Source organism: Podarcis erhardii, assembly GCF_964252035.2.
Source record: "Podarcis erhardii genome assembly, chromosome: 6".
NCBI classification, from domain to species: Eukaryota; Metazoa; Chordata; class Lepidosauria; order Squamata; family Lacertidae; genus Podarcis; species Podarcis erhardii.
The window spans coordinates 71,037,286-71,056,674 of record NC_138510.1 but is presented as its reverse complement, the minus strand read 5'-3'; the positions used below and the strand labels follow the sequence as shown (position 1 = coordinate 71,056,674).

Genomic DNA, 19,389 nt, shown 5'->3' with positions numbered 1-19,389 from the left:
TATCCCAACCTGGTTAGCCCCCTAAAAATTCTGATAACCCATTTTTAAATACAATATACTCCCATACAGACTCCTTATAATGCGTTTAAAACCAAAATTGCTTTTGGGTAGAAACTGTTTCTTAGGCGGCTAGTCCTAGTCTTTATAACTCTGTAGCTTCTTCCAGAAGGCAGAAGCTGAAAGAAATCATTTCCGGGGTGCGCACTGTTCTGCGCTATCCTCAGCTTTCTTATGGCACCTGGAAGCATAGATTTGATCCAAGGTGGGAAGAGTGCACCCAATTATTCTCTCCACAGTCTTTACAACCCTGGACAGCATTGTTTTCCCCCTGACCGTGCAGCTCCCAAACCACACACACAGACCATAAGTTAATACACTCTCCACAGTACAATGGTAAAATGCCATCAACAGGTCCTTTGAGAGATTGTTTTTCCGGAGGATTCTCAGAAAATATAACCTCTGCTGTGCTCTCTTTATCAGGTCTTTGCTGTTTTCTCCCCAGGTTAGGTCACCTCTCAACTCCATTCCCAGAAATCAAAACAGCGAGACCTGTTCCATGCACTTCCCCCTAATAATAAGTGGCTGAATATTCAAGTTACATTTCCTTGAATGCGTTGGGACTTATCATGCATAGGATGGTGCTGCTGGTCTTAGTTTAATATTCATCTTGCTTGATGCAGGTTGCTGGTAGAACTAGTAATTCTTCCTCTTCTGGATGGGATCCAAAACTAAGACCCAAAGTCAAGGGAGAGAAGTTATAAACATTAAGGGCTGGCGCTACCATTGGGCAGAGTGAAGCAGCTGCCTCAGGTGGCAGATGCTGGGGGCAGGGGGGCCACAATGAAGCACCAGAGGACAGAGCTGTGGATTCCATGTGGCCTGCCCTGCACCGCTAGGCTAGCCTCCTGCCCCCAGGTCACCAGTGTTGAAGTAAGATTCAGTGATCTGTCCAGCTGGAATGGAGTGGGGTGGAATGCATGGGATTAAAAAAATAGGGATGACAGGTTGTCTTTTGCCTCAGACAGCAAAATGGCATGGTCTGGCCCCGATAAATATCCATGTCTTCCAACATCTAGAGAGTGTTTAATAGGATCAGTAAGTAACGGTCTTTCGTCCAAGATTTATTTTAGTGGCTAATGCTGGTTGTTACAAAGAAAGAAAGAAAGAAAGAAAGAAAGAAAGAAAGAAAGAAAGAAAGAAAGAAAGAAAGAAAGAAAATGAGGTAACTTGCACTCCCTTCCTAAATCCTCTTCCAGTAGGCCAGTAGTGCTTCTGACTTCCATCAGGAACTTTAGCTCTGAGAAGTCTGGAGCATGCTCCGTGTAACTTAGATTTCCACGTCAGCCAATAGATATCTATCTAAGTATTATGCTTTAAATGGCCTCACTATCCTGTGTTTTGTTTCTCGAGTCACTTTTTAGCAGCCCTTAGAGTCCTGCTGAGGCAATACTTGAACGGATGCCTATTTCTGATGTAATTCAGTTAAAGTTTCATTAGCCCTGGGGACACAGGCTAGACAAAATCACCACTAGGAATTACTGGAAGAACAAAAACCCACTTTATTCCTATTATGCTCTCCTTCTCATCCCTTCCTTCAAATGTAAATCCCAAGATTCTGCTTGTTTACTTAGCTGGCTGGGCAAACATGAATGTCCAGCTACCAGGCTCTGTCTAATCCTCTAGAGCTTGTATCAACTTTACCAGGCAACGTACTTCTGTGCTGCTTGCCGTAGGTGGACAGAGGCTCTGACTTATTCAATATCGAGTCCTGCTTCAAGCCATCTGTCATTTTCAGACACTTCAGAGCTTTCCCCTTAGTTCCAAAAGGCTTTTGTACATGACAATCTGAATTCCCATTCAGGCTTAAGTACTATTGCATATGCGCCAGCAAAAAAACAAAACAAAACTTTGTGCATATTTTTCTGGAATATTATATACTAGTTATTTTCCAGTTCACTAACTGCTGAGTTTACAGAGAAATGAAGAGGTAACATGCTTTACACTTGAGACTTCTGGCTGGTGCTGATCATTGTGTGCCACTGAATTGTTCTCCTCTTGATTGGGTTGGGTTATTGGTGCAGATGTATATTGGACAGAACTTAGTGTGTTCGGCAGCTGGGAGAGAGGGAGATGGAGGGAGGGTCTGCAAGGGGCACAGATACCCACAGGTTTGGTGGAACTGCAGCAGCTTGCAAATTTCTCTAGCATCTGAAACCCTATCTGAGGGTATTAGAATGGAGCAAATAGGTAGAGCCATATAACATTTCCTGGATAGATTCTGTGAGGACTGCTACACAGAGATCTAAACAGGTTGGCTTTTAATAATAATAATTTTATTATTTGTACTCTGCCCATCAGACTGAGTTGCCCCAGTCACTCTGGGCAGCTTCCAGCATATACAAAAACATAATAAAACATTAAATATTTATAAACTTCCCAATGCAGGGCTGCCTTCAGGTGTCTTCTAAAGGTTATGGTATGTAGTTACTCATCTCCTTGACATCTGATAGGAGGGTGCTCCACAAGGTCGGTGCCACTACCGAGAAAGCCCTCTGCCTGTAACCTCACTTCTTTCAGGGAGGTAACCGCCAGAAGGCCCTCTGTGTCCAGGCTGAATGATGGGGGGTGGAGACACTCCTTCAGCTATACAGGGCTGAAGCCATTTAGAGCTTCAAAGGTCAGCACCAGCACTTTGAATTGTGCTCTGAAACGTTTGGAAATGCTGTTTTAAACGGCATGTGGTGAAAATGCTTTTCATCCTGGGTTTCATATGTATTCCCAACATATTGCTGTGTTAATTTTGGAAGTAATGGTAGTTTTCTACTACTTCAGCATAGTGGATGCTGATCGTTCTTAATTGCATAGCTGTAGTTGACACATTACTCTCCTAGTGAGACATTTGTCATGGGATATCAAAGTAATTGAAATAACACTAATTAGCTCCAAGTATATCTGTAAAGAGCAAATTAGCACAATTTCTCAAGAGCATTCTGACTGTAGGAGAAAGCACAGCAGCCATATAATAATTTTACCACTGGTGCTGAGGGCAGTTGAGTAAGAGCCCAACAACCCGATACATAGAGAGCTGTATCCAATGTTAGTCCTGCTGAGAGTAGACCTATTGAAATGAGTAAACCTAAGGTAGTCATGTTCATTAACTTCTGTGGGTCTCCTCTGAGTGGGACTAGCATTGGGTATAACCACAAAGAGTCAAGGGTGGCACAATGTGTCCTTGTCTACATATGTGTATGCAAGACATACACACTGATGGAACACACATAGGTATGTATAACCAAGAGTCACAGTGTACCCTGACTTGAGGTTTGCTTTTCTAAGAAGGGCAATTAGGTGCAAGATAACAAGCCAAAGTTTAGTGCAAGTGTGGAGAACTACTGGCACTCATGCATAATTAGGCTCTCTAGGCTTCCCCCACCTGGCTTCCAAGACCAAGCTGCACCTTTTCTAAGAACCTGCTAAAACGCAACACAGCATCTCATGGACCTGAATCTTCTGCCCTTCTTGGGCCCACGGCTCAGTGCACTTGTTCCACATCTCCTGGGGCTCTTGGAGAATTGTCAGCCATTTGTCTTCCACCCCTTGAATTCTCAGGTTTGATCTTCTGGTCTACTACTGTGTTCCTGCAGCTTAAGTTTATTATTCAAATGAAGTTATTCTAGGTTTTTTGTTTAATTCGTTCTCCTGCCAGGTTAACCTTCTCCACTATTTTAGTGGTGTTGCTTTTGACTGAATCCACACGCTCGCTCAGATTGTCTAGCGTTGTCACCCAGCAATCTTTTTAAGTTCCTCTTTAAACGATGAATGTTGTTGCAATAACTCCCCCTTCGCTGTGTTAGTCAGCATTGCCAACATTATTGGGGCTTCCTTGGAAGGAGATAAACTCCCTGTTTAGGAAATGTCTTTGGGGGTTCAGATGTACTGAGAATATTGTTGCAGAAAATGCAATTGCAGATTAAGGAAGGTGGATTTGGAATTCCAGATCTGGAATTTGTACCATCATGCTTCTTTTTTGGCAATTATCAGACACTGGAGACCTGCTGATGGTCTTAATCTCCCGTGTTGGGCAATCCTAGAGCATACATATACCAGTTTAACACTTTTGGTTGGGTGGACAGTATTAGGATAAAAATATTTGAAAGTTCCAACAACTCCTGGAACAATTAGGTCAGCTAATGAAGGCTGATGCTGTTTTCAGGGCCTGCAGCATTCCTAGAACCTCCAGCTTTTAAAGTATGCTGAAACCTCATGTTATCAGTTCTGCCTTTCCCTACTATTCTACCACAAGCACAGAGATGTTGTTTATTAAGCTGCAGGTCACTTTAGGCAGGCTTTGGGGTCCATTTTTACTGGGTGAGCCAGGTTGCTGCCTTGGTACACCAGCATCTAGCAGGCACTGAAGCGCTGTCCCCTTATACATTTTTTGAAACTTTTTTTTTCAGATTTCTCTCTCTCTTTTGCTGCTGTTGCATAATAAACTGAGCGAATCTGTGATTGCGAAAGAGTTCAGCTAACCACAGAAATGCTGAGAGTACAGCAATTAACCATAGCAAAGAAAAGTTAGCAGAGAAATTAAGCTAGTAAACAAATGTGTGTTAAAAGTTTGGGAGTCCTCTAATCATGTACCTCTGGCCACCCGGAGCTTGCCAGCTCTTGTGACTGGGGAAGCTGTCCGCTTGGCTTACGTAAATAGGAACTTGGCTTCCCTTGTTCTTGTTCTTGTTTGCTTTCCTTTGCTTTTCTGAGGACCAACTTCCCTTCTCTTCCCCTGCTCATGTTCCAAAAGACAGGATGTTCATTCTCCGAAATTTCTTGAATGCAACAGCAGTTTGAGCCATTTCCTGGACGTGTTTTTTGCTTTCTGCAGGAGTTCCTATGCAATGGCTGAAGCTATGCCCCCAAGTGCCGCCTTGTTTCAAGGTTATATCAGAAGAGGCAGCAGAGCAGCTCAGGGACACCATGTCAAGAGTAGTGCAAATCTACAGCCCGGTTATCAGTTAGATTCCTAACTGCCTCTGAAAGGCCAAAGTAAAATAATGGTGGGAGTATCCTGTGCTTTTTTTCAGCCGCAACGCACCAGAGTGCAGTTCCAGCACCTCTCAGGTTGGCGCCATTGTAGGCCAGCACTCCATCCCCCTCCCCACACTTCTTGCCTTTACATACAGTGGTACCTCAGGTTAAGTACTTAATTTGTTCCGGAGGTCCGTACTTAACCTGAATCTGTTCTTAACTTGAAGCACCACTTTAGCTAATGGGGCCTCCTGCTGCCGCCGCATTGCCGGAGCCCGATTTCTGTTCTCATCCTGAAGCAAAGTTCTTAACCTGAAGCACTATTTCTGGGTTAGCGGAGTCTGTAACCTGAAGCATATGTAACCTGAGGTACCTCTGTACTTCTGAGAAGCCCCAGATGAACATTTCAAGTCAAAATTGCAGCTGGCTAGTGTGTTCTTTAATATCTATTACTCCACCTAGCTGCTAGTAACTCCTAGCTGTGATTAGCAAAGCTATGGATCGGGGCCAATTTGTATTTCCTTTTCTTCAATCCATCTCCCATGTAGTGGCGGCAGGCTTTAAGCTTTTCGGCCAGGCCTCCACCATTGCCCATGCGCACGTCTGCGCGAGGGCCCTTCCAAGCTGCCTAGCCATCTGCCTGAATCTAAGAGAATGAATGAGGAGGGAGTGCATTTATTTGACCTACACCAAAATCAGGGGCGACCCCCAAACCAGCTTGCTGTAGTTTTTAGCACCTCCGTGGGCAGTGAACGCAGCTGTTGTCAAACTGGCATCTGTTCAGGGCTGCCCCGAGTATCCTGGCGACTTCTGTAACAACTTCATGGTGAGTTCCGGCACCTATTTTCTTGCGGGGGTGGGGAAGCAGAGGTGGTGGTGAGGTGTGCTAAAGAGAGAGTGCCTTGTGCCTGCATGTGTGGTCAGTGTGCATGCTGTATATGTGTTTGTTGTGTGCAACATGCATGTTGCTGGTGTGAGTGTATATTTGCCGTATGTATGATGAACACACATGTGGGTGCGAGTGATGGAAGCCTGCTGGGAAAGGTTAGGTAAAGGTAAAGGGACCCCTGACCATTAGGTCCAGTCGTGGCCAACTCTGGGGTTGCGGCGCTCATTTCGCTTTATTGCCCGAGGGAGCCGGCGTACAGCTTCCAAGTCATGTGGCCAGCATGACTAAGCTGCTTCTGGCCAACCAGAGCAGCGCATGGAAACGCTGTTTACCTTCCCGCTGGAGCAGTACCTATTTATTTACTTGCACTTTGATGTGCTTTCGAACTGCTAGGTTGGCAGGAGCAGGGACGGAGCAACGGGAGCTCACCCCGTCACTGGGATTCGAACTGCCGACCTTCTGATCGGCAAGTCCTAGGCTCTATGGTTTAACCCACAGCACCAACTGCATCCTTGCTGGGAAAGGTTAGCCACCCATAATAAGCCTTCCCCATATCTACCACATGTTAAGTTGGCTGTTCCATATTCACTCTTTCCCTGAACACCATCTGTTTAAAATAACGTCTCCAGCAGTTGAAAGGAACACCAAACTAAATATGTGATGTCTCATTAAAAAAATAAAAAGTAATAACAGAGATTTGACTGGAATGGGGTTCGAGGCACAATGGAACAATGAGAGCTGGGATGACAGCATGTGAATGAAGAATACTCGGTCTGTTTAGGGTCTTTGCTGGGCACATTTAATTGCATTACTTGTTATCCTAGACTTCAGTTGGCAAAGTATGCCTTGTAAAACACAATTGGAAAAAATGAGATTGGGGGCTTTGGAAATTTCTTTGTTTGACATCAGGAAAGCGTGACTCAGGCTTTGGAGAATGCGGACCAAAAATTGCCCTGCACAGGAAGGACAGAATTCCCAGAAAAATTATGCATGAAGGAAATGCCAGGCTCTTAGTGTAGATGGCCATGCAAAGGTCTCTGGGCAGGAATCCAGATTCACACATACTGAATTTGTGACTGTTTTAATCTTTGTCAATAATGAAGTTTCCCCCTGTAGTACATCTTAAACACAGCACACACTGCGAAATGGATGTTATTTTTTCTATAATGCAGACATTTGCAATGACTTAAACACAGTGGTACCTCTAGTTACGAACTTAATTCATTCCAGAGGTCCGTTCTTAACCTGAAACTCTAACTAGAGGCGTGCTTTCGCTAATGGGGCCTCTTGCTGCCACTGCGCCGCTGGCACACGATTTATGTTCTCATCCTGGGGCAAAGTTCTCAACTCGAGGTAACTCTTCCAGGTTAGCAGAGTTTGTAACCTGAAGCATTTGTAACCTGAGCCATTTGTAACTCGAGGTACCACTGTATGCTTGTATCATCTTATATTCAGAAGGCCTTTCTGCAGCAAAATCCAATCCATCACTACCATCTTTTAACTGCTAGCTGAAAGAGAGGTTTAGGAAGAGAAGGGTTTCATTTGCTCCAGGAAGACCTTCCGGTGCATTGTGGTGAAAACTGGTTTGCATCTAAATGGTAAATGGAGCAGCTTCTTCCCATTTGTAGCCCCAGAATGAAATCCTACTTGTTTTGCAGTTTTAGGGCAACGAAACAGCATTTCATCAGATGGTTCTCTCAGTTATCTGCATAAATTTGCAATTTGCTGTGCTATCAATACATTGTGGAAGATGTCTCGTTTGGAGCACTTTGTCAGCAGCACTGATACTGCTGAAATTTGAAAAAATTAAAGGTTCTGAATATGCATTTTCCCAGCTCCCAGCTCCCAGATGTATTCCAAGAAGATCTCACTTGTCCTGAAATCCTTTGTCTACATGGAATTTAAATGAAAAGTATTATGGGTTTATGTGCCAGGTTTGTGCTTGTGCAGTCTACATTCATTAGGTTAGGCACTCAAAGCCAGCAGCGATGTTGGTACATGTTCAGAAGTTAATTGCTTTGATCCTTATCTTGATGACACTCTGGTTTGTAGACTAAAACTTTAAAAAATGGAAATGTAATTTACAGAGCAGTACCTTGGCTCCAGTTGTGAGCAGTCAACTGCACCTGGAATTTCCAAGTTTGAAAAAGTCATGTATGCCTCAAGAGCATACATGTCCTGCATGCAGCCCAATCTTGGCAAATAATAGATGCAGGTGGGCTTGTGTGCAGGTGGGCAGTATGGCTGAGGGAAATATATTGCCAGAGACCGTGCTGACTTTCCTGTCCCCCACACTTAATGGTGTTGAAGAACATGCATGCATCTTTTAAACTTTCTTGTATAAAGAGTCGCATGCAAAAAGCATTCTGAGACTATATGAATATAAATATTAATAACTAATAGACACATACACAGAGAGAGAGATATTCTCTAATAATGCTTTAAATTGCTGGTTTGATTTGCAGTCAAGCTGATGGGAGTTGGCTCATTGCTGACATCAAATGCAGAGCCATCCCTGCACCACATGGCTATGACTCCTCTTGCATAGACCTGTAGGTTGTCACATTAGAGACAAAACACTGCTATTTTGTCATTCTAAAGTGTTTCGTCTCTTTCTATTGGCCCTATTTTCATCTAAGGAATGGAGAAATAATGTGATCTGGTATAAGTCAGATTCCATTGTCCCTATGTGATTCCTCAAATCACAGCTGTGGGCCCATCCTTATACCCTCTTTTTAAATGTTAGTTACTTAGAGCAGTGGTTTTCAACCAATGTGTTGTGGCACCCTGGGGTGCCTTGAATGATGGTCAGGGGTGCAACCCTGCCCTCTGTCCCTCTTTCCTTCCCTCCCTTCCTCTGATGTCCTCTCGCGTCTCTGCCTCCCAAAGGCTTGCACAGCTGTTTGCTGCAGCAGCCCTGCTACAAGCTCCCCAGGCAAATGGTGCCTCTGGGGCTGGCCAGGGGGTGCTGGTTGCCAGGAGCAGAGGTGACCTAGGAGTAAGTAAGCAGGTGAGGGAGCCCAGCCAGCCAGTCCACCAGCCCTTGCTGTTGGGAATGGACAGTGTGAGGAGGCACCTCTCTTTGTGGCAGGGGGGCAGCTCAGAGACCGGGGCGGCAGCAGTGGCTGCCCGGAGGACTCCCAAGGAGAGGAGGCTGAGGGAACACTCCACAAAGGAGGGTGTTTATAAAAAGGGTAAGAGGCTGCCAGCTCTGCAAGCAAGGGGTGACATATCTGAGCTCCTGAGCCCCCCATGGGTACCGAAGAAAGAATGTAGTTGGGCAAGGGATCTGTGGACTCAAAAAGGTTGAAAACCTCTGACTTAGACTATTAAGGTAAAATGGTTCGTTTGATATTCTTCCACAGACACTATGTGCACAAACTATGGGATAGTATACAACACAAGAGATTGACTTTGCTGTTTCTGTATTTGTGTTTGGTTCACATCTTTGGTTTTGTAATCTACTATGTGATTTCCAAATGCCTTCTGTTATTCCAGAGTTTGGTCTTGGTTTAATTTGCTGTCTCACTTGGGGGTCTTACATCTCTCAGAAAGTATCGCTCAGTATGAGGTTACATATTCCAAGGATTCGTTGCATACTGTAAACAAAATCAAAAGGTGTTTGGTTTCTGTGCCTTCTGTTTAAATGATTGTTTGCAACTGACTCAAAATACATTCCTGAGAGCTGAGCAACTGCTTCCATAAAAAAGTACAATAGCAGGGATTTATCTCCCTTTTCCCTTCAAGAGTGAGGCACCCAATTTGTGTCAAATCATATCCAATCACAGGTTCTTTTTGCACTGATACCAGGAAAACAATGCTACAATAAATTATATAACTTAAATGGAACCTAAACAGATTTACTATGAACAGATCTAGCACAAACTAAATTAAGGTAATCCAAATATTGTGCAGAGGAGCAGTATTTGCAAAAGACCTCATCCTCCTGCCACCTGTATGATCCTGATATTTATCTATTTAATTGGTGCTAAATTCATATAAGAGCATGAATCTGTTGCAAGGATCATCTAGTTCACTGTTCCCTATCCTATAGTGGTCAACCATATACACCTGCTCCCTCTGTGGCAATCAAAAGTATCACTGCTTCTGCCTGCAGTCTGAAGTGAAACAGTCCATAATTTCTACCAGCTTAGTTTATCACTTCATTCTGAGTAACTGAAATTGAGGGTTGAAACTTCCATAGAGGGCATGTGCTATTGTCAACTGCAATCCTATACACACTTAGCTACTGGTAAATCTCACTGAACTCAGCTGGTTTACTTCTGAGTAAATATGTACAGCAGACTTGCCCTGTAAATGCCATAGCTCTTTCCTAGAAACTGATGGAAATTCACAAGAGACAGTAGCAGGCTTTACTTTCAGAGACTTGCTTTAAGAAATCCTTCCGCCATCTTGGAAAGTATGCAGTCCTAAATTGTACAAATGGAATTCATTGTGACTTTGCTTTGTGCTAATATGTTTGGCACTTGGAAGTGCTTGGTATGCATTAGAGACCTCTCTGCGGAAACAGTACCTTTGTGCAATTATTTCTTGTAACCCCCTCCCCCAGAAGAGCCCCCCCTTACAGCTGATGAAATCTTGCTCTAAAGGTCTCTACCTTAACTTTCCATAACAGACGATGCAGCAGATGAGTGACCACCGCTATGACAAGCTTACAGTTCCTGACGACGCTGCAGCAAACTGTATATATTTAAACATTCCTGGCAAAGGTCACATCTTGTTGCACCGAGCCCCTGAGGAATATCCAGAAAGTGCAAAGGTAAAAAAGCAAATAGAATAAAAGCTCCTTCTTATAAGGTGCCGATCAATGCTAAACTAATAGTGGCTGTGTAAGGGAAGGTGTGGAACGTTAGCCGTGCCTTCAAATACTAGCCATTTCCACTCCCCCTTGCACTGAAATGCTTCTGTGCGTTAAAGAGGAAAAGAGGAGTGGAAAGGTGAAAGTTTTATGTGCATGGTGCTAGCAAAAAAAATTAAGCAATGGGTCTTGTGCCGTGAATTCCAACAGCTTTTCTTAGCTGCTCCAGGTGATGGCACAAAGGTTGCCATTTCCAAGGATGTACCTGAGTGCAGAGCATTTTTGTATCATTCACATGTGTTTTCATAACTAAAGCATAGGAGACCTGGTCACAGCTCCTGATGCTTAAGTTGATCCTTCATAGGTCTTGTAAGTTTTCCAGGATCTCTGCTCTGTAAAGGATTCAGAGTGCAGGTTTGGGATACTTGCTGCTACTGTAGTACTGTTTGGTTTAATCAGTTCTATAAGTGATGCCGACACATGCTGCGATTTTTAACCACCTGATAGTTGTGCAGGTCTTTCCTTGGTTCGCGCCATTAGTGCACTTGCATTTTTTGCTCCGATGAATCATTTCCCTGTATCCCCTTTCCAGTTTTAACAATTCGTTGGACCGAGAGAGATTTTTAACCAGGCCTCCAGAAAGCACTCCCCCTAAAGGCCTCTTTTTAGCCCTCATCAGACTTAAATATGTGCTCCCAGTGTGATCTGAGAGCTGTAGATTTGTGTGTGAGAGAGAGATTTCCAAATCAGAACAGCGGGGGGGGGGGAGGCATAAGTGAATATGGAACCAAAGCACAATTTTAGTAGCGCAACCTCTTATTTAAATACCTAGAAACCGTTTCTGTGAAAGTAAGAAATTCGCAAATATAACACCTTTTCCCTCTTGTTTCTTCCCTCCCCCATAGGTCTTCGAAAAACTGAAGGACCACATGTTGATCCCTATAGCAAACACAGAGCTTGAAAAAATAGATGGGGCGCTCACTTGTTGTTCTGTCCTTATTAATAAAACTTCACAATTATGAGTTTACAGACTTCCTCCCATGTAACTGGCAATAACGTACATGCAAGGCAGACGAATCTGTACCCACTTTTTATTGGTTCCCTTGACAATCTACTGTACCACTGTGCTACTAACCTTTGTTTACAATGGTTCCCTTTCAGGTGGTAATTAAGGTGTGTGTGTATATATATATATCTGCTTTTTTCTGATGTAAAAGGACTCTGCTGCATGTTTGTCTGGACCTTTATGACGATTAGTGGTTTATATAGTTGGTGTGAAACTGATCTAGAAAGCAGACGTAGGGGGCCACATCTAACATTACTTTTAACTGACACAAACCTTATGACCCAGGTCTTAAATGCTACTTTATAGAGTGCTCAGGTGCATATTGTGTACATTTCATTCCCAAGGCATGCTTTAGGTGCAGGATTCCAAATGGATGAAGCACGTCAAGTCCCCTTAACGGCACATGCGGACAGGTGCTAGACAAAGTATAACTTTTAGAATTTAGCCTCCCTTCACACAAGCCAGCTTTATTGCTGTATTGTGTCCAGCAGTATGCTGATGACTGCCTACCTTGTACCCCAATGTAATACAGGGGTTAGGGGCCGATGGTCCAACTCTTTGCTTCTGCTGATGTTGACTTTGTCACGGGAATTTCAAATTTGTTCCCATAAGGGCTTTCTCGTCTTCTTTCCCCATTGATCTGCCTATCTTCCATCCCAGGTATTCATGGCCAAAACAAAATGACCTTTAGAAATAACAACAAAGCTATGGGTTATCTTCATGTTAGAAAAGAGAAATGGCAGAAGAAAGGGGATAATTATCTCTTCTCCCGCCTGACCACTTTTTAAAACTAAATATTGGTCTTCAAGCATCTTTTTTTACCTTCTGGAGAAAAGTTATGGTACTGTATATTTTCTCCCGTAGGTAAAAAAGCAGCTTGAGGAGGATTTCGGGGGGGGGGATGGCTAGATGTGAATAGCTTTAGCAACCCCTCCCCTGCTTATTACTCCACTTGGACTTGAAGATATCCACAGCTGTTTTTCTTTACGAAAGGACTACATGTGACTGCCATGTAACTTCTGCCATGTAACTTCTATAACCTCAGGCTTGAGCGATAGCTGGGACATAAAGGGCTCAGAGTAATACCAATGCCTTTAACTGGGGATGCATTAAGATGGATTTCACGCCCTCAAATCAGACTGTTACACTTTGGTGGCCTCTAGTCATTTCCCCTTGAATTTTGGGATGCTTGCTCATTAAAGCAAGATCTTTGCGCCTGTGTTAGGTGGGTTGCTTTTGTGCTTTGCTGAAGGCATCTGTTGGGATTGAAATTTACATAGCGTGCCATCATGCATGAGGCTTATATTAGTTCTTGCTTCAATCCATTTTTAATGTAAATGTGAAATCTACATTGGCCGCAATACTCATGTTCCAGAGGCCTCTAATGAACATCTATAGCTGACATTGGTTCTGACGTCTGTGCTCATTAAGAGTAATGCAGAAATCAGCCTCAGTTTTATTCATCCCTGACTTTTTCTCTTTTGTTCTGTGTCTCATTTTTTCTTCTCCTTCTCCTTCCCCTTCTACCTTTGCCTCCATTTCTCTTGTCTTCTCTCTTCCAGAAATCTCTATTATAGGTAACTAAAACAAAAGAAATTCGATAGCATCATGAACCTGGGCTTCTGTGTAGTCCTTTTTAGAGTACCAGCTGCAGTGTGAAATGTACTGTGTTTTATTATTCCACAGTATTGTGTTGCTGCTCATGCCATGGAACTGCATTAGAAGAGAATCGTGAGCAGAATCTATTGCAAACGGCGGGTGGCACCCGGGGGAAAAGTGTTACTGCAGAGGAGGATTCTCAGGGGGATTTCATTCTGATAGTCTTGAATTTCAGCAAGGCTTAAACCACTTGTAAGTTTATCCTAGTGTATCCCAGAAGCTGAGACAATGGTCTCTTTGTTTATCAACTGGATAGGCAGATAGCTCAAAAATAAATCTTATATCAATCCTGATAATCAGTCTAAGAATAATCCACGTATTTATGTGAATCTCAAACTTAATGTTCTGACACCCGTACAGTCGGCCTTAACAAATGATTTTAACAAATTTCTTCTTCATCTCACCTTCACCTATTTTGCTTTACTTTTCATGGAATGTTTTTTTGTTTTGAATTTTCGTTTGATCAGAGTTCTTCTGAGAGCCAACAGTGAACTTCCGGGGAAGTTTCGGTAGTGAGAAAGAGATTGCGGGATTTCTAGCTGCAGAAGTTTTGCTTTGGTTTTTTTACTGTGGTGTATTCCTTCGAATAAGGAAGAGAGTTGTCTTCCAACAGGCTGCCATGACTACTCTGTCTAAGCTTTCAGGTTGTTGTGCTCGGAACAATGAATATCTTGGATGATTTTTCTAACTTTTAATTGTGTGACTGTTTACTATGGAATTCAGCTGAAAGAAATATTTCTTATGGTAAATTCTGCAACACGCTTAAGGCCTTAGTCATATGTTTTTTCACCACACACACAAAGAATATAGACAATTGCATTGTCTTGAAACCTGTTATGTCATTTCAAAGTATGGAGATACTATCTAGCTCAAGTAGCGCTAGGAACTCTCGAAGGGCTGACATACGGTCTGAGTATTTTATCAACTTCCTGGTTAAGGCCACTATTCTCCAATGCTAATTCTGTCTAGTTGCTGAGGTGTCATAGAAGGAAGGAAGAAAGATCGGGTAGCTGAGTAATAAGGAAAGAATCTCTGAAACTATTGAACCATGTAGGGAATCCAAGAAATGTAAACTGGAAAATGCTACCAATACAATCCTGTTGCCTTTTAGAAGGATTAAGTATACTTAAAAACTCTCTGGTTCGTGATTCTTTTGCCCTTTCATCTCTCCCTTTTGATGAGAAATTATACTGCGTCTTATTCACTTGTCAGGTATTGCTCATGTTCCATCAAGCCAGAAGCCTTAGAATGAGTTTACATGAAATTTGTGAAGTGAAATAAACATTCATGAGAGAGGCAGTGCTGATTCATATGGGAAGGGTTTTATGCGGTAAAGGGAATTAATATGAAAGCAATGCATTTCTTTCGCCATTTGGAATTCAGTTTATAAGAGAGAGAGAAAATAGTGGAAGAATTGCAGTGATTTTTGTGACAATATATCCCTGCAAGGAAAAATGAAATAAAAACAGCTGGAGAAAGCCACTCTTCAAGAAGTCATCATCTCTCCAGCTGAAGGAGGAAAGAGGAAGAGGTATGAAGTCATCTTCCCCAAACACAAGCCCCACAGCCCAAAGGATGAGAGTTCTGCTCTGTTATGTTTCAGTGGATGCCCTGTCAATCAGTCAATCAGTCAATCAGTCAATCAATCAATCAATCAATCAATTAATCTCCTTTACTGGCATGCAGGGACCCCTTGCCACAGAAGTAAAATCTGCAAATTCCTGTGAAAGGGTCTTCATCTTTGATGCTTTCTTTTGTCTCTGCATTCCAGCTTCAGAGCTGTGTTGTCAGTACGCCAGGCATATATCTTTCTAATTGAAGACTTGTAGATTATGTTTCTCATCTGCTTTTTGTGTATAAATTTGTGTGATGGGTTGCCTCTGCTGAACTTTTGATAGTTCATTGAAGGGTTTTTGGGCACGTAGTTTAATTAATTTTATTTATGGACAAATTTGTATGTTGCTCTCCAAAACCAGTTTCTGTATTGTTTCCGAAACAAACAAACAAACAAAAATGGATTGCTATGCCTGATTATGCAACAGTTCTAGGATTGCCAGCTTTCCTGATTTTTATCATTATGGTCCAGGAAATTACTATCACGCCCAGTATCAAGAAACATCCCTCCACAATTGGGGGATTTTCAGAATTTAAAGGGTGTTAATGTAGAGTGAGAGAGACTCATTTAGATCTTTATATGTGTGCATACTTTGTATTCTTCCAGCAGGTACATTTCCCTTCTCGTTATTGTGTGCCACATGGAAGCATATGTAAACACTTGGAAATCTATGCTTCAGAATCAATGTTTGCAGTTCAACTTTGTAGCGTAGCAAATTCCTTTCTGAGGCTGGAACTAGACTCTACAGCTAATGCATAGCTATTGCCAAAGCCAATTCTCGCCTTCAATATCTAGAGGTTTGTAACATAATTGCAATGAGTATCCTTATATGTTATGGGTGGGGTTGGGGAAAAGGGTATGGAGCTGTTGCTTTCAGCTACTGTCCGCATCTACCTAATTTTGGCCTGAAGCACTGAAACTTTACCTAAATAATAATTTAAGCCTATGTTTGGCAGTTGTACAATCTGATTGCCTATTGTATAATCAGTAGACTCAAATGGTAAGACCTTTCTTACACACCACTGCTTCGAACTTTGTTATTGAATATTCCATTATAGAAAATAACCATGTATTTAGAAAACTGCTATTTCCATTGAGGGTAGTTCAGCCTGGCCTCCTCTCAGTCCTGATATGTTATAAAATTCTTCAATGTGTATGTTGAGGGAATTCTTTAAAAAAATGCAACACCCTTTCCCTGAAGTGTAGTCTAGATTGGTAGGAGTCCATTTGCCACCTGTTGATTTAGCTAGTAAGGTAAAAGTAAAGGACCCCTGGACAGTTAAGTCCAGTCAGATTCAACTATGGGGTATGGTGGTCATCTCTGCTTTCAGGCCGAAGGAGCCGCCATCTGTCTACAGACAGCTTTTTCGGGTCATGTAGCCAGCATGACTAAACCACTTATGGTGCAGTGGGACACCATGCCGGAAGCCAGAGCACATGGAAATGCTGTTTATCTCCCCGCTGCAGTGGTACCTAGTTATCTACTCACGCTGGTATGCGTTCAAACTGCTCGGTTGGCAGGAGCTGGGACAAAGCAACATAAACTGGCCCTTAACTTCTGATAAAATCTAAAATGACCTCCCTTGCACTACCCAATTCAATGTTCGGAACTGCTTAAATGAAAAGATGGCAAGCCTAGCACTGTTGTATTCTGCAACTTACTTTGTCCCACTGTTTCCTCTGTCATCCATGACCTGCCCAGAACTTTAGACTTTCCCCCCAAACACTTTGGTGGTTACAAAATTGGAAGCCCCAGATAAGCTCTCCCATTTCATTTCTTTTTATCCTTGTGTTGTTTAGTTTATTTTGGGGCTGAAGAAAGTGATGCAACTTGTGGGTTTCCTTGTTGGACAAAATGTGATCAGTGTCATCTAAGGTTCCCCTCCTTATGCCAACAAGAAGTTTGTATACATGATGTACCTTACATTGCTACACTTGGCATTTTTCCACTCCCACCCACACCACAAAGTATACACTCAGTTGAAATATTTCACAGATATGCCCCGTTTTAGAAGTGTACTGTGGCATTTTTTGTTAAGGACAGGCGAAACACAACAGTCCCATATGATGGGATCATAGCTCAGGCAGAACATCATGTTCAGCTTAGTGAAGAACTGTCAAAATCTCCCCCTCCCTGTCTTCTCCCTCACTGAAAGCAAACTCTGGTACAACTTTGGCACTTATTTAAATATAGGCAAGGCAGAATCCATTTGAGTAATAATCAAATGTTTCTCAGGAGTTGGTACATATCCATACAAAAGAGAGACTGTGTTGTTGTTTCTTGAAGAGCATTTTTTCATCTGTTAGAAGCTGTGAGCAAAATATCAGGGACCTTACTTGAACTCCCAGAAAGCTTGACACTGGATGCTTGATGGTGTAGCTTGTATGAGATCTACTATGAATCAAGTGCATTGTGTTGCTTTACTATGCACAGATATGACTACTAAATTACCACAGTATTTTAGACTCTGTTACCTTTGAGAGACCTTTATTACAATCCAGTATATTGTTGCCTACTTTTTTGTGCCAAACATCCACGCATTCCATAGTCTGTTAACACTGGAAAAAGTTGATCCAGATTTTCCATTTTGTTTCGTCTTCTGCAGTTTCAGTACTTCATGTACACATATCACTATGGAATAAAGTGTCAGTTGTACCTGGACCATGTGTGTTTTGTTCCAGTAGACGACTTGAATTTTCTGCTTAGTTTGGGTTTACACAAAAGTTTGCATTATTTTGCCAGCCATGCAGCCTACTTAGAGAAGTGGAGTTTAGCAACAGACATTGCTTTTTAACATTGGGTTGGAAATAATAATAATAATAATTCAAATTATATACCACCTCTTATCAGAAGACCCCAAGGCAGTGTACAACATTAAAAACACATAACAGAACATCAATGATATAAACATAATTGAAACATTAAGAAAAACATACTGACAAATCTCGTTTGTGACTTAGGTCAGTGAAATCAATGTGAAAAAATTAGTCATGACTTAAGTCTCATTACAGTGGTACCTCGGGTTACATACGCTTCAGGTTACAGACGCTTCAGGTTACAGACTCCGCTAACCCAGAAATAGTACCTTGGGTTAAGAACTTTGCTTCAAGATGAGAACAGAAATCGTGCTCCAGCGGTGTGGCGGCAGCAGGAAGCCCCATTAGCTAAAGTGGTGCTTCAGGTTAAGAACAGTTTCAGGTTAAGAACGGACCTCCGGAATGAATTAAGTATTTAACCCGGGGTACCACTGTAATTTTAATGGGAACTAGCAGTGTAGGGGAGACCCAAATAATTTGGCTGCCTGAGGCAAAGGACAAGATTCCACCCCAATTCTATATTCAGAAGCTGACTAGAATGGCCATGGAAACTTATTTCAATAATTGCAATGGAATAATGCACATGAAGGCAGTGGGCTACTTATGGGGGGGGGTGCAGAACAGGACATATGGCATACAAAGCTCTGTCCTTTAATAGGAGGGTATGACCCAGGAGGTTCATTCCTGTTGCCTCCCCCCCCCCATCACTAGTTGCCTGACACAGTTGCCTCACTCTCCCAACAGTAGGGCTGGCTCTGTTCTATACAGAATCGAGTCTGTTTGAGCTCAGTAGCGCCTGGTCCCAAATTAAGTTTGTACAGGATCACTGCTGGGCATAGCAAACCAAACCCTGCATGGAACAGGGCGGGGGTGATCAGAGTGGCAGAACCACCATTGTATCAGAAGTCTCTCAAGGCAGAATGGGGTGGTGGTTTTCTTGGTTTGTTGTTGTTGCTTTCCTACACCAGCTCCAGGCTGACACAACATATTGCCCCCCTCACCTGGCAATGGAGCCAACATAGGATCCAGCTTAGCTTAGCATTGCTTGGACCATTTGGTAGCCTCCAAACCCATAGTTCATAAAAGCAAAATATTCCCAGCTATTATACTGGTAATGCTATTTAGATAATTTGAGTACTTAATGCTTATATAGCAATGTCCACACTACTTTAATAAACCATTATTGCAGTCCTTAACATCTATCCTGTAAGATGGGTCTGTGTTATTATCCCCTTATTGTAGGTGAGGGTGCAGGTAGGGATGTTTGATAAATTTGATTTATTTCAGATTCTGATTATGAACTGACTTGATCAGTGCCTCCCAGACTTGTACCTGTACAGAAGAGAACATAGCCACCGAGAGTGGCTGGGTTATATTATTATTATTATTATTATTATTATTATTATTATTATTACTACTACTACTACTACCTTTGGTTTTCACATGCTCTGAATTATGCAACACGGTGCTTAATTTAAAACAACAGAGCAAACTGCAGT

The 19,389-nt window shown here is 42.5% G+C and overlaps 1 protein-coding gene across 6 annotated transcripts in view; it reads left to right on the top strand.

The window, feature by feature from the left end:
• DDAH1 (dimethylarginine dimethylaminohydrolase 1) overlaps positions 1 to 17,735 on the top strand; it is a 125,060-nt gene extending 107,325 nt beyond the window's left edge. For 5 of the 6 annotated variants that reach the window (XM_081866148.1, XM_081866150.1, XM_081866149.1 and 2 more), the window contains 2 exons: positions 10,551 to 10,694; positions 11,639 to 17,735. In XM_081866148.1, coding sequence (XP_081722274.1) covers positions 10,551 to 10,694; positions 11,639 to 11,755 — 261 coding nt within the window. In that variant the 3' untranslated portion in view covers positions 11,756 to 17,735. The remainder of the gene's footprint in view (positions 1 to 10,550; positions 10,695 to 11,638) is intronic. The other variant, XR_014157415.1, reaches the window with a different exon arrangement.
• The last annotated feature ends 1,654 nt before the right edge of the window (positions 17,736 to 19,389 follow it).